This window comes from Pituophis catenifer, unplaced genomic scaffold (genome assembly GCF_029215685.1).
Source record: "Pituophis catenifer annectens isolate HBS135680 unplaced genomic scaffold, rPitCat1.0.hap2 SCAF_18, whole genome shotgun sequence".
Classification (NCBI taxonomy): Eukaryota; Metazoa; Chordata; class Lepidosauria; order Squamata; family Colubridae; genus Pituophis; species Pituophis catenifer.
Window position 1 is genome coordinate 1456662 of NW_027256898.1, and position 15000 is coordinate 1471661.

General features: G+C 43.7%; 1 protein-coding gene across 1 annotated transcript; it reads right to left on the minus strand.

Moving 5' to 3' along the window:
- Positions 1-547: 547 nt before the first annotated feature.
- On the minus strand, positions 548-4865 carry LOC139326142 (arylacetamide deacetylase-like 3; the record flags this gene model as incomplete). The annotated part of the gene is given in 9 exon segments (XM_070956275.1): positions 548-1117; positions 1119-1268; positions 1270-1390; positions 2339-2402; positions 3881-4052; positions 4055-4099; positions 4698-4795; positions 4798-4840; positions 4842-4865. Coding segments are annotated over 9 exon segments (1287 nt in total), but the record flags the coding sequence as incomplete, so codon positions are not given.
- Positions 4866-15000: the final 10135 nt, after the last annotated feature.

Below are 15000 nucleotides of genomic sequence, written 5' to 3' on the forward strand. Positions count from 1 at the left end.
GCGGGAAGGCGACTTCTACAAAAGAATCTTCAACTTACGACCAAAACGGAGCCCAAAAGTGATGTGGCTAAAGGGAGACATTGGATCAGCGAGCTTCGCTTTACGACTTTTCTCGCCGCGTTTGTTAAGCGAGTCACTGCATTTGTAAAGTGAGTCACCCCAGTTGTTAAGTGGAGCCGGCGGAGAGAGGAGGAGAGAGAGAGAGAGAGAAAGAGAGGGAGAGAAGAAGGAGAGAGAAGGAGGAAGAGAGAGGAAGAGAGAGAAGGAGAGAGAAGGAGAAAAAGAAAGAGAGGGAGAGAAGGAGAAAGAGAGGGAGAGAGGGGAGAGAAGGAGAAAGAGAGAGAGAAAGAGGATGAGAGAGAAGAGAGAGAGAGAGAGAGAGAGAGAGAGAGAGAGAGAGAGAAAGAGAGAGAGAGAGAGAGAGAAAGAGAAAAAAAGATTTTTACAAGAAGCATATACATACATACAGGGATAACGTCATGCTCGTAAGTGTGAAAAACTGCTTTTAAGTCCCCTTTTTCAGTGCTGTTGTAACTTCGAACGGTCACTAAACGGAACCGTTGCAAATCCAGGACCTCCTAATCATCAAAGCAAGGCGGAAAAAAAAACATCTCATAAATCCCGAACAAAACCAGCCCGCTTTCTCCAATATCTCCATCCCAGCTGGAAACCGGACAAAATTCATATAACAGATATTGATGATGCCGTGAAATCCTTGCTCGGCGTGAAACCAGGAGACTTTCACCCCGTTGTCCTCGAGCCGTTTCTTGTACAACAACGAGTCGTCCCGCAGCACGTCGTACTCGCAGCTGGCGATAAAAGTCTCCGGGAACCGCCTTAAAGTGTCGTCTTCGACGAAGAGGGACGAAAACGTGGCGTGGAGGAGATTCGGCACTTGGTTGTGGACCTCTGGCTTGAATTGTCCCAACGGACATCTCTTGTACCCCCGCCGTTTAAATCGTTCGGGGATGTTGTCCAAACTGAGCCATTTCTCGTACTTCTGTCGAAGTTCGTCCGGTACGTGACAACCCTTCATGATATCGTTGGTCAACGCGGAATCTTTCAAGAGGAACTTCAGCCCGTAGAACACCACGCTCTCTTGGAACAAGATGGGGATGGGACGCGTTCTGCTGGTACGACGGGAGGTTGAAGTCCAGAGCTTGGAGACCCGGGTAGATGAGGACCTGAGCGCGGAGTTTGGGGAGGTCCGGACGTCTGAGAAGTTCTTGGGTGATGACGGTGGCGAAGTTGCCCCCCGCGCTGTCCCCCGCCGATGACGATCTGCGAAGAGTCGACGCCGTGGTCCTCGGCATGTTTCATGAAGTGGACGGTGGCGGTGAGACAGTCCTCCCACTGAGTGGGGAAAGGGTGCTCCGGGGACAGGCGGTAGCTGGAAAAGACACCAGGGAGAAGAGTTACGGGACGGAATGATTTGGAGCTGACTGAGGGTCGAACTGGAGACGGGGGGAAGGGAGCGATCTTTGGGGCGCTCTGAGCTCGGGGGTTTCCCTGCAGATGTTGTGTGTGGAGGTAGATGAAGAGAGGAAACGTCCCTCCCTACCTCCTAGCACTGAGGATGTTCCCTAGTTGGGTGATAAAACGTCTGCAAGAAAACCACCAAGCTCAGAGACCACCAAGGGCCCCACAGTCCTCCTCCTCCTCCTCCTCCTCCTCCTCCTCTCCCACTCCCTCCTAGCACTGATGATGTTCTGTAGTTGGGTTATGGAATGTCTGCAAGAAAACCACCAAGTTCAGAGAGCCCCAAGGACACGGACACACAGTAGTCTTCTTCTTCTTCTTCTTCTTCTTCTTCTTCTTCTTCTTCTTCTTCTTCTTCTTCTTCTTCTTCTTCTTCTTCTTCTTCTTCTTCTTCTTCTTCTTCTTCTTCTTCTTCTTCTTCTCCTCCTCCTCCTCCTCCTCCTCCTCCTCCTCCTCCTCCTCCTCCTCCACCACCACCACCACCACCACCTCCTTCTCCTCCTCCCTGTAAAACTCCCCTCCCTTCTAACACTGATGAGGTTCCCTAGTTGGGTACAGGTAGCCTTGGACTTACAACAGTTCATTTAGTGACCATTCAAAGTTTCGACGGCACCGAGAAAAGTGACCTGGGACCCGTTTTTTCACACTTACGACCATCGCAGCGTTCCCCCGTGATCAAAATTCAGACACTCGGCAACGGACTCCTATTTAATGACGGTCGCAGTGTCCCAGGGTCACGTAATATTCCCCTTTTGCGATCGCTAAACCAACTGTCGTAAGTCGAGGACTTCCCGTACAGGCTAGCTTCCTCTTGAGAACCCGAGCACCTCCGTTTCCACGGGATCGACTGTCAACTCACCCAACCACGACCACCACGGCTTCACTCTCCTTCGCAAGTTTGCTGGTGATATCTTCGTAGTAACCTGGGAGAAGTGAGATGAAGGGATGTGTAACAATCAAAGCCATTCACTCCAACGGCAGCGATAGGAAAGTTTTCCGGCAAAGCTGACTTTGCGGGAAACTGGAAAATGGTGATATATATATATATATATATATATATATATATATATATAATATATATATATATATATATATATATATAGTTTTGAGGGTTAGAAGGAGAAAAAGAAAAAAACAGATTATAGAAAAAATATAAAAGGATGCCAGAACTCTAGAGGAAGAGGCAAGTTTATATTTAGAATTGCTGCAAAGGAAAATGGAGAGAAAATCATGACTTTAAATTTGCTTTCTTTGTTTTCTACACCATGTCTTTTCCTTCCTTCCTTCCTTCCTTCCTTCCTTCCTTCCTTCCTTCCTTCCTTCCTTCCTTCCTTCCTTCCTTCCCTTTTCTCTCTATCTTCCTCTCTCTCTCTATCATCTATTTTCTATCATTTACAATATCTACTTTCCATCCATCCATTTTTTCCTTCCTTCCTTCCTGCCTTCCTTCCTTCCTTCCTTCCTTCCTTCTTTTCTCTATCTCCCTTTCTCTCTCTCTCTCTCTCTCTTCTATGGTATTATCTACAGTATACTTTCTATCCCCTCCATTTTTTTCCTTCCTTCCTTCCTTCCTTCCTTCCTTCCTTCCTTCCTTCCTTCCTTCCTTCCTTCTTTTTCTCTATCTCCCCCTTTCTCTCTCTATCTATCTTCTATGGTATTATCTACAGTATACTTACTATCCCTCCATTTTTTTCCTTCCTTCCTTTCCTCCCTTCCCCCTCCCTCTTTCCTTTCTTCCTCCCTCCCTCCTTCCTTCCTCCTCCCTCCCTCCTCCACCCTCCCTCCTTCCTTCCTTCCTTTTTCTCTCCATCTTCCTCTTTCTCTCTCTATCATCTATCATTTACAATATATATTTTCCGTCCATCCATTTTTTTCCTTCCTTCTTTTCTCTCTCTCTCTCCCCTTTCTCTCTCTCTAGTTATCTTCTACGGTATTATCTACAGTATACTTTCTATCCCTCCCTTTTTTCCTTCCTTCCCCCCCTCCCTCTTTCCTTCCGTTCCTTCCTTCTTCCCTCCCTCCTTCCTCCCTCCTTCCTCCCTCCCCTACCTCTCTCTCTCCTTCCTTCCTTCCTCCTTCCTTCCTCCCTCCCTCCCCCTCTTCCCTCCCTCCCTCCTTCCCTCTCTCTCCTTCCTTCCTCCCTCCCTCCCTCCTTCCTTCCTCCCTCCTCCTCCCTCCCCCTCTTCCCTCCCTCCCCTCCTTCCCTCCCCCTCTCTCTCTCCTTCCTTCCTCCTCCCTCCCACTCCCTCCTTCCTCCCTTCCTTCCCCATAATTATCCCCCATCATTTTTCTCATTCTCCTCCTGGACACGTCAAGGTGACAGCTGCATGTGGGAAGGGTGCAGCCAGCCGTTATCAATTTATCGATCGATTTAAGAACGTCAGAAGCTTCTCCCACTTACGGATGCTACCAATCATGCCAGCTCCTCCGTGGTAGAAAACGAAGCCTTTTCTCCGACCGCACCACGGGGATTTGGGATAATAAACCCGGACAGGAATCCCGTCGAAGAAGAAATCTTTTGCGGAAACCCCAGGATGGATCTTGGATTTCTTCAAACGTATCAGGGAAGCGAATGAAAAGTGACCTGCCTGCATAAATGCAGGACTTCCAAAGTCTTCCCCTGTTTTCGAAAAAAAGGAGGAAAAAAGTCAAAAAGGATTTGGGGAGCCTCTTTTTTTTTTTTAAATAGAAGTTGGGGTCCCCGACTGGAAGGGACCTTGGAGGTCTTGTAGTCCAGCCCCCTGCTCAAACAGGAGAACTGCCTAGACCATTTCAATCAATCAATCAATCAATCAATCAATCAATAAGCAGAGACCTTATACCAACCCAGATAAATGTTTCTCCAGTCTCTTCTTGAAAATGACGAAGCACCCACAATTTCTGGTGGCAAGCAGTTCCACTGGTGAATTGTCCTCACTATAATTTCTCTTTAATTCCAGCTTGCTTCTCTCCTTGGTTAGTTTTTCCATCCGTTGCTCCTTGTCCTGCCTTCAGGGGCTTTGGAGAATAGGTTGACCCCTTCCTCTTTTTTTGGGGGGCAGCCCCCTCAAATATTGGAAGATGCTATCATGTCCCACCTAGTCCTTCTTTTCTCTAGACTAGCCAAGCCCAATTCCTGCAACCGTTCTTCGTACGATTTCGTTTCCAGCCCTTTAATCATCATTAATTGCTTACTCTTAAACCACAACTGTCTCTTTGAAAAACAATAGTAGGCTTACCAGCGTGAAGAGCACCACGATGCAAATATGAAGGAGATGCAGCTTAAGGGGTTGCTGAAATCCAGGCGGGATCTTCGTCCGCGTGAAATCGTAATAATGCCCCAGGAGACCAGGAGTAAAATCGCCATTCCTAGGGTCACTCCTCGCGCCGAAGAGAACGTCCGAAAAAAAATCCCATTTTTAAGCCGATAAACAACGCCAAGACCGAGAGAGCAGAGGCCACAATCCAAGGTGATGGAAGTTCTCCTCAAACGGTGGAGTTGTTTGGGAAGTGATTCTTGGCAGAATTTCCATCCATGGGATAATTATGCCCGAGGAGGCGGCTTCCAACAATGTTGGATGGAATGTGGAAGTCAACCAGATGCCTACTTTGGTTGTAGGCCAGAAGATAGGGAGTCCTCCCCACTCCCTTCCTACACATGACTCAAAACATGGTCACAACATCTCCTCTCAATCCCAATAGAGATGGAAGGGACCTTGGAGGTCTTCTAGTCAACCCCTTGCTCAAACAGGAGACCCTAGCTTAGACAGTTCCAGACAAGTGACTGGAAGTTGATAGTACCACGTTATACCACACTGGTGAGGCCACGCGTGGACACCACACAACATAAATAAATGGTGGGATCCTATAAAGTAGGTATAGAAGAGCAACGAAGACGGGGTAGAGTTCAAACCACATCAAGAACGGTTGCTGGAATTGGGGGCGTCTAGTTTCATGAAAAGAAGGACATGATATTTGAGGGGCTGCCCCAAAGAAGAGGAGGTCCACCTGTTTTCCAAAGCACTGTTTTCCAAAGCACTGGAAGGGCAGGACGAGAAGCAACGGATGGAAACTCATCAAGGAGAGAAGCAACCTGGAACTAAGGAGAAATTTTCTGACTGTGAGGACGATTAATCCGTGGAAGGACTTTCCTCCAGAAGTTGTGAGTTGCTCCATCATTGGAGGTCTTCAAGAGGAGACTGGATGGCCATTGAAACAGAATGGTGTAGGATCTCCTGCTTGAGTAAGGGGTTTGGACTAGAAGACTTCCAGGGTCTCGTGCAGTCTTAGGATTCTATGATGGATGGATGGATGGATGGATGGATGGATGGATGGATGGATGGATAGAAGATGGATTGATTGATGGATAGGTAGGTAGGTAAGTTGGTAGATAGATAGATAGATAGATAGATAGATAGATAGATAGATAGGATGGATGGATGGATGGATGGATGGATGGATGGATGGATGGATGGATAGAAGATGGATTGATTGATGGATAGGTAGGTAGGTAAGTTGGTAGATAGATAGATAGATAGATAGATAGATAGATAGATAGATAGGATGGATGGATGGATGGATGGATGGATGAATAGGTAAGTAGGTAGGTAGGTAGGTAGGTAGGTAGGTAGACAGGTAGACGGATGGACGGATGGATGGATAGATGATAGATGGATGGATAGAAGATGGATTGATTGATGGATAGGTAGGTAGGTAAGTTGGTAGATAGATAGATAGATAGATAGATAGATAGATAGATAGATAGGATGGATGGATGGATGGATGGATGGATGGATGGATGGATGGATAGAAGATGGATTGATTGATGGATAGGTAGGTAGGTAAGTTGGTAGATAGATAGATAGATAGATAGATAGATAGGATGGATGGATGGATGGATGGATGGATGGATGGATAGAAGATGGATTGATTGATGGATAGGTAGGTAGGTAAGTTGGTAGATAGATAGATAGATAGATAGATAGATAGATAGATAGATAGGATGGATGGATGGATGGATGGATGGATGGATGGATGGATGGATAGAAGATGGATTGATTGATGGATAGGTAGGTAGGTAAGTTGGTAGATAGATAGATAGATAGATAGATAGATAGATAGATAGATAGATAGATAGGATGGATGGATGGATGGATGGATGAATAGGTAAGTAGGTAGGTAGGTAGGTAGGTAGGTAGGTAGACAGGTAGACGGATGGACGGATGGATGGATAGATGATAGATGGATGGATAGAAAGATAGATAGGATTCATGACAGAGGGAGGGAGGCAGAGAGGAAAATGGATGGATGGATGGATGGATGGATGGAAGATGGATTGATGGGTAGGTAGGTAGATAGATAGATAGATAGATGGGATGGATGGGTAGGTAGGTAGGTAGGTAGGTAGATGGATGGATGGATAGATGATAGATGATAAATGGATGGATGGATGGATGGATGGATGGATAGATAGATAGATAGATAGATAGATAGATAGATGGGATGGATGGGTAGGTAGGTAGGTAGATGGATGGATGTTTGTCTGAAATGGTGAAGGGCTTCCTGCTTGAGCAGGGGGTTGGACTAGAAGACCTCCAGGGTTCCTTCCAGCCTTCCAGATTTCTATGATTCAAATGGCCATGAGGAGATGCTTCAACCGCTGGAATTACATGTTGATAGATTTCCTCTCTCTCTCTCTCTCTCTCTCTCTCTCTCTCTCTCTCTCTCTCTCTCTCTCTCTCTCTCTCTCTCTCTCTCTCTCTCTCTCTCTCTCTCTCTCTCTCTCTCTCTCCGTTTCCATTTTTTGGACGGTTTTGAATTTTTCTTAACAACGATGGTTTACATTTTGGTAATTATTGTTTTGCAACGAGTGTTTTTATATAATGGTTTTATTTAATTGCTGTACGCCGCCCAGAGCGGCTTCTGCTTAGATAGGCGGATATATAAACGTGATTAACAAATAAATAAATACTTGCCATTGTTGTGAATGTTATCAGAGAATTCTTTTGCAAATCAGAAGGGCGGGTACCTTTATTTGCCCAGCCTGTTCAAGGCATGAAAATGTTTGGGAACATTTTTTTAATATCTGAAACTGGGTGGTAGAGAGAAGGTAGCATATAAGTACTCCTCTAGTTACGACCACAATTGAGCCCAGCATTTATGTTCTTAAGCGAGACATTGATTAAGTGAATTTCCCCCCCTTTTCTTGACTCAGTTGTTAAATGAGAAAGAGAGAGAGAGAAAGAGAGCGACAAAGAGAGAGAGAAAGTTAGAGAGAGGAGAAATGGAGAGAGAAAGAGAAACAGGGAGAGAGAGAAGGAGAGAGATGAAGAGAGAGAGAGAGGAGAAGGAGAAGGAGAGAGAAGGAGAAATGGAGAGAGAGAGAAAGAGAAAGAGAAGGGGGGAAACAGGGAGAGAGAGAAGGAGAGAGAGAAAGAGAAATGACAAAGAGAAAAAGAAAGGGGAGAGAAAGAAAAAGAAAGAGAGAGAGAGAAACAGGAGAGAGAGAGAAAGAGAAATGACAAAGAGAAAAAGAAAGGGGAGAGAAAGAAAAAGAAAGAGAGAGAGAGAAACAGGAGAGAGAGAGAAAGAGAGAGAGAGAAAGCGACAAAGAGGACAGAAAGAGAGAGAGGAGAGAGAAACGAGGAGAGAGAGAAAGAGAAAAAGAGAGGGGGAGAAAGAGAAAGAAAGAGAGAGAGAAAGAGAGAGAGAAACAGAAGAGAGAGAAAGAGAGAGAGAGAGAGAGGAGGAGGGAGAGAAACGGGGAGAGAGAGGAGAGAGAGAAAGAGAGAGAGAAGGAGAGAGAGGAGAGAGAGAGAAAGAGAGAGGGAAACAGAAGGAGAGAGAGAAGGAGAGAGAGAGAGAAAGAGAAAGAAAAAGAGAGAGAAACAGGAGGAGGGAGAGAGAGAGGAGGGAGAGAAACAGAGGGGGAGAGAGAGAAGGAGAGAGAAAGAGAGAAGGGGAGAAAGAGAGAGAAAGAGAGGAGAGAATGAGAAAGAGGAAAAAGAGAGAATGAAGGAGATTTTTAGAAGCATATATATATATATACTGTATATATCTGCTATATATCTGCATACATATACATATACATATACATATACATATACATATACATATACATATACATATACATATACATATACATATACGTGTGGGGGGGAAATCCAAATTGTTTTACTACCGGTTCTGTGGGCGTGGCAAAGGCCCTCCCTCCCTCCCTCTGTCGTCCTTTCTTTCTTTTCCAACTCCCAGGTGAACAGGTTCCCTTATCTTCTACCTGTTTTTGCTCCTGTTCCTCCTGCCATTTTTTCAGGGTTAGCGTCTCACCTCCTCCTATCTTGACATCTTTACACCAAGTGGTAATTTGTGGATGCTGACAGGATAACCCGCCTACGTCCCAGCGCCCTGCCGCACACCGACTTCCTTCTGACGGAGGCGTAAACCCCAGGACCAAAAAAAAAAAAAGGAGGGAAGGAAAAAAAATAAAGGAACAATGCATTTCTCCTGCAATTTTCCTTACTCGTACGTAACCACCTGGCTCAGTGAAGTTGGCATTCGTAGGTTGGCATCAGAAATAGAGAGAGAGGAGAGAGAAACGAGGAGAGAGAAAGAGAAAAAGAGAGGGGGAGAAAGAGAGAGAGAGAGAAACAGGAGAGAGAGAAAGAGAGAGAGAGGAGAGAGAAACGAGGAGAGAGAAAAAGAGAGGGGGGAGAAAGAGAGAGAGAGAGAGAAACAGGAGAGAGAGAAAGAGAGAGAGAGAAAGAAAGCGACAAAGAGAGAGAAAGAGAGAGAGAGGAGAGAGAAACGAGGAGAGAGAAAAAGAAAAAGAGAGGGGGAGAAAGAGAGAGAGAGAGAGAAACAGGAGAGAGAGAAAGAGAGAGAGAGAGGAGAGAGAAACGAGGAGAGAGAGAAAGAGAAAAAGAGAGGGGGGAGAAAGAGAAAGAAAGAGAGAGAGAAAGAGAGAGAGAGAAACAGGAGAGAGAGAACCCATCCTTTATTCACTCAGGGACTGTTCAAAGTTTAGATGCAAGTTTCTTCACACTTAACGACATCCCCCCCCGTGGTCACGGGCTCCAAATTCGGATGCTTTGGCACCTGTCTCGCATTTATGATGGTCGCCGCGTCCCGGGGGGGGTCACGCGATTCCCTTTTTGCAACTTTCTGACGAGCAAAAGTCAACCGGGGATGAATTAGGTTTCATTTAACAACCGTGTGTCTCACTTAACAACGATGGTCGCTCCGAGGTGCAAAATAGAAATACATGCTGTTTTTCCAGAGCAAGGAAGGTAGTAGAGCAGGGACGGTTAAATCGAATACTTGATTTAAAGAGGGAAATGTGTTTGTTTTTTAAATTTGGGTATCGCGTCTGGAATTTGGGCTTGTGAAGAAGAAGAAAAATGATGAAACTTTGAGGAAAGCATTTTTTTCTACAACCTTTTCGGCCGAAGAGGTTGTAGAAAAAAAAAAAAAAGCTTTTAAAAGCCTCTGGCGATCCCAGCTGAGTTGCCTGATCGTCAGAGGCTTCTAAAAGCATTTTTTTTCCTGCAACCTCTTAAGGCTGTAGAAAAAATGCTTTTAAAAGTAAAAAAAAAAAAAAAGTTGGCCACGCCCATCCAGTCACATTACCCCAGCACCAAGCCACGCCCACAAAATAAGCCACGCCCACATAACCGGTAGTAACAATTTTTAGACCCCACCCCTGCCGTGCTTCGCTACGAAACTATGAAATTTGATAAATTGACACTTGCAGCCTGAAACTTAATGTAGAATGTGTAACTCCGTAGCATCAGGGTGTGTTAATATAATGCAACTGGCAGTTGGAACAGAGGCGGAGGGGGAGTAGAATGTCCCAGCCCGCAGCATCCATCAGTATTCATCTGGCTAACATCCTGTCAGTGTGTGAGAGAGTTGAGGGGTGTTTGGAAACTCAAACTGTATTTGCTGTGTGAGCAAGAAGGAGACAGGAAGGAGGCTGGGCGTGGCTTAGCTCAACTGTTCTGTAGTAAAGCTGCTTGCTGCTGTGAAAGCAAAACTGAAAGTGAAACTCCTCTCCTCTGCTTGTGTTTTTGCATTTGGAACAGATGGAACAGATTTCTTTTGAGGTGGGAAGGATGAGTAGAACTCCTTAGCAACAGAGTGTGTTAATAATAATATATGAAATACTAATGCTCTGATGGTCATTTCGAAAAATCCTTTCATAGTGAGCACCTGGAAGCCAAGAGGAACATACATGGCAAATTTCAAGTTGTAGGCTTTACGGTTCTGGAGATTGTATTGTATTTCACACACTCCTTTTCCCGTCCCCTTCCCCCCCCTTAATTTATTATCTTTTCTTTTTTTTTGTATTTTATACACTAAAAAAATAAAAATGATAAAAAAAAACAACAACAGCGGTGGCCAGAAAAGTCATAAAATGAGACAAAACTCCCTTAAAAAAATGTCTCCCTTGGCAAGATAAATTTGGGGCTCCATTGTGGTCGTACCTGTGGTGGAGGTGGAGCTCTCGCCTCACCATCGGGAGGCTGTGAGTTCGATCCTAGGAAGAGGCTGATATTTCTCTCTCTGGGCACAATGGGAAATAGATCTGCCGAACAAAACTCGTCATTGGCAACAGGAAAGGCATCCGGCCAGTAAAACATTCTGCTAGCTCCGTTCAGTTGCCCAGACTCCACCCACGCAAAGGATTACGGGGTCGTTAAAAGAAGATGAGGATTGGGCTTGTACCTGTATATGATCAAAAGGACACAACTTACAAAGAATCCATTTGAAAAGAAAGAAAGAAAAAAAGAATAAGAAACTAGGACATCCATCCAAATTCTGGCCACGCCCGGAATTATTTTGGTGCAGCTTTTGACCCATAACTGATTTGCAATCTTGTCGTGCAACTTCGGGTCAAAAGGAGGACAGACCAGAAAGCTGAAAATATTAAATATACTCTGTCCTCCTTTTGCACCAAGAGGTACAAAGGACACATTTGCATGTCTATAATTTGAGGTTTGCTACAACGGAAACCATGCTGCACCGCCCAGGCCAAGGGCTTCCATCACTCACTAGCCAGTGTCCAAGAGGAGGGAGATTTCATACACATAGTCCTTGAGTTACAACAGTTCCGTTAATGACCATTCGGAGTTGAGACGGCACTGAAAAAAGGGCTTTACGGCTGCTGTTCACACTTAACGACCATCGCAGGATTCCCACGGATCAAAATTCAGACGCATGGCAACAGACTTCGTATTTATGACGGTTGCAGTGTCACGCGATCCTCATTTTGCGACCTTCCGGCGAGGAAAGTCAAAGGGGAAGCTGGATTAAGTTAACAGCCACGTTACTAACTGAACAACTGCAGGGATTCACTTAACAACAGGTTGTAAAATGGAGCAAAATCCACTTGACAAATTTTTCGCTTAAGCAGCAGAAATTTTGGGCTCAACTGTGGTCATAAGTTAAGGACTGACTGTACCAGTCAATCAACTGTGAGGTTCTCTTGATTTTATTTTATTTTTTATTTTATTTTATTTTGAATTTGTATACCGCCCTTCTCCCTGAGGACTCAGGGCAGTGAACAGCCAAGTAAAAACATCAAGTACAAATATTAAAATACAGTTAAAATATACATATATAAATTTGGCCCCATTAATTAAAAACAATAAACAAAACACTTAAAAACACTTAAAAAATTAGGATTTTATCCATCTTCTTTTTGCAATCCACACCATTCTTCAAAAATAGCCTGGAGAATTAAGAAACTTTTCTTTCTCTTTTTTAAAAAAATTAACGTTGAAGCAAATGTGATATATTTGTCTAGATAGCCAGCAGCCCAACTCGGAAGCAAGTGACTCAGGCCAAACTCCAGCAAATGTAAAGCAATCGATATCTCATATGGTGAAATATGAAAAGCATTAACATATATATTTTTATTTATTTATTTATTTATTAAATTTGTATACCACCCTACTCCCGAAGGACTCAGGGCAGTGAACAGGCACAAAATAAAACACATAAATAGGAAAGTTAAAACATGATTAAAACTTAATTAAATAGTTTTTGCCCGAGACAATTTAAAACTCCCAATAATTTAAAACAAATTAAAATTTGAGTTTAAAAATTTAAAAGAAGGGGAGAAAATTAGGCCAGGCCGGCCTGCTAGAATAGGAGTGTCTCTTCTGATATATATATATCAAAAGAGCTAAAACCAGATTTTTATTTATTTATCTAATTTACGTAGCCACCCATCGAACTAAACTTTCTGATTGGGTCAGTTCCCTTTGCTGGCTAAGCCGCCGGTTGCCACTAGATGGCGCTCAAGGATTGTAAATTCAGGAAAATTTCGGTCAGCACTGTATAACCTCCTAGCAGTTGAAGAAAAGGAGGGAGGGAGGAAAGGAAGGAAGGAGGGAAAAGGAAGGAAGGAAGGAAGGAAGGAAGGAAGGAAGGAAGGAAGGAAGGAAGGAAGGAAGAAAGAAAGAAAGAAAGAAAGAAAGAAAGAAAGAAAGAAAGAAAGAAGAGAGAAAGAGAGAAAGAAAGAGGAAATGAGGGAGGGAGGGAGGAAAGAAAGAAAGAAAGACAGAAACAGGAAGAAAGAAAGAGAAAGAGAGAAAGAAAAAGAAAAAGAAAAAGAAAGAGGGAGGGAGGAAGGAAGGAAAGAAAGAAACAAAGAAACAGGAAGAAAGAAAGAGGAAAGTGAGTGAGAGAGAGAGAGAAAGAAAGAAACAGGAAGGAAGGAAAGAAGGAAGGAAGAAAAAGGAAGAAAGAAAGAAAGAAAGAGGGAGGGAGGAAAGAAAGAGAAAGAGGAAGGGAGGGAGGAAAGAAAGAAAGAGGAAGAAAGAAAAAAGAAAGTGAGAAAGAGGGAGAGAGAGAGAAAGAAAGAGGGAGGAAAGAAAGAGGAAGAAAGAAAGAGGGAAAGTGAGAAAGAAAGAAAGAAAGAAAAAGGAAGGAAGAGAGAAGGGAGGGAGGGAGGGAGGGAGGGAGGAAGGAAGGAAGGAAGGAAGGAAGGAAGGAAGGAAGGAAGGAAGGAAGGAAGGAAACACATGGAGTAAAAAATACAGTTACCCAATTACTATGTATGTATGCATTTATTTATTTATATGAAAGTATCGAGTTAACAAAAATATTAATATATTTCCCCCTTCTTTCTGAGCTTGGGTGCTAAGTTGCAATTGAAATCAACATAAAACAAGGCAGACCAAAAACAGGCTTGGGAAAAAAAAACCCAGGATTTTCCATGCCAAAGTTAATAGTTCATCTTTTAAAAGTTGACCTTAAAAAGCGATAAAAATTAACCCAGCCCTCTTGTTTTGCTGTCTGGTCTGAGTTTGACGGTTCTTCCGGCATTTTTCACCCAAGAAATAAAACATAACTTTTCTGGATTTCTTTTGAATAAAGATAACATCACACACATTTCTTATTTGTGTATATTTCAGTACATGATTTTTTTTGAATTGCAAAAGCCGATTAATTTTAATAAAAAGCATTTATGGGACAGGCAGGCAGTCCTTAAGTTACGAAGCTCAATTGAGCCCAACAGTTCTGTTGCTGAGCGAAGCAGTTGTGAAGAGAATTTTGCACTAATTTACGCCCTTTCTTGCCAGGGTTGTTAAGTGAATCACTGCAGTGAGCCACACCGTTGCTAAGTGAATCCCCCCTCGACTCTGCCCATCAGAAAATCACAAAAGGGAACTCCCGGAGAACACGGCAACAGTCATAAATATGAGTCGGTTGCCAAAACGGCTGGATTTTGATCCTGTGACCCTGGGGAACAACGGTCGTAAAGTGCAAAAAACGGTCGTAAGTCCCTTTTTCCGGTGCTGCTGTAACTTCGAGCGGTCACTAAACGAATGTCTGTAAATCCAGAACTACCTGTATTGCCCTTAATATTACAAAAAAAAAAAAAAAGCATTTTTTAAAAAAGTTCATTTGTTAAAACTCCACATTTTTAATGTCTCGCAATCTCACGATAGAATTAATCCGGTTGAGAAAAACAGTCCAGGGGAAAATATATATATCTATATAAATGTATTTTCTCTTTAGCCAGGTTCTTCCGATGTAAACCAAGATTTTTATGCAGGAAAAATTTTACGTAGGAAGAACCTGGCTAAAGAGAAATACACATAAAGCCTACGAAAAGGGAAAGAAAACAAATCTATATAAATATATATATATATAAAACTTGCAGCAAAGTCTGGTTGAAAAGATTAGCTTTAAAAGGCTGGTTTAAAAGGAGGGGGAAGGGGCAGGAAAAACAGCACTCAACAAACAGAGATAAGTGGGGCTTACAACATTAAACTCCCTTCGGCCAGAGATAAAGGAAGGGTTGCAAAAGTTTTTCGGGTTTTTTTTTTTTTGCATTTCCTGCTGGACCGGCCCCCAGGAAATTCAGAATTGGGAATGGCCCGCTTTAAACTGGGATCTTTGAAAATAAGAAAACTCTAAATGGACAAGACTGTTCCCTCCCGGATCCTGGCTTGATCAGCCTCTAAACCTGGCTTGTTGTGAGCTCACGGTGAAGCTGCTAAGGCCTGGTTAAAACCCACGTGTAGGACGTTT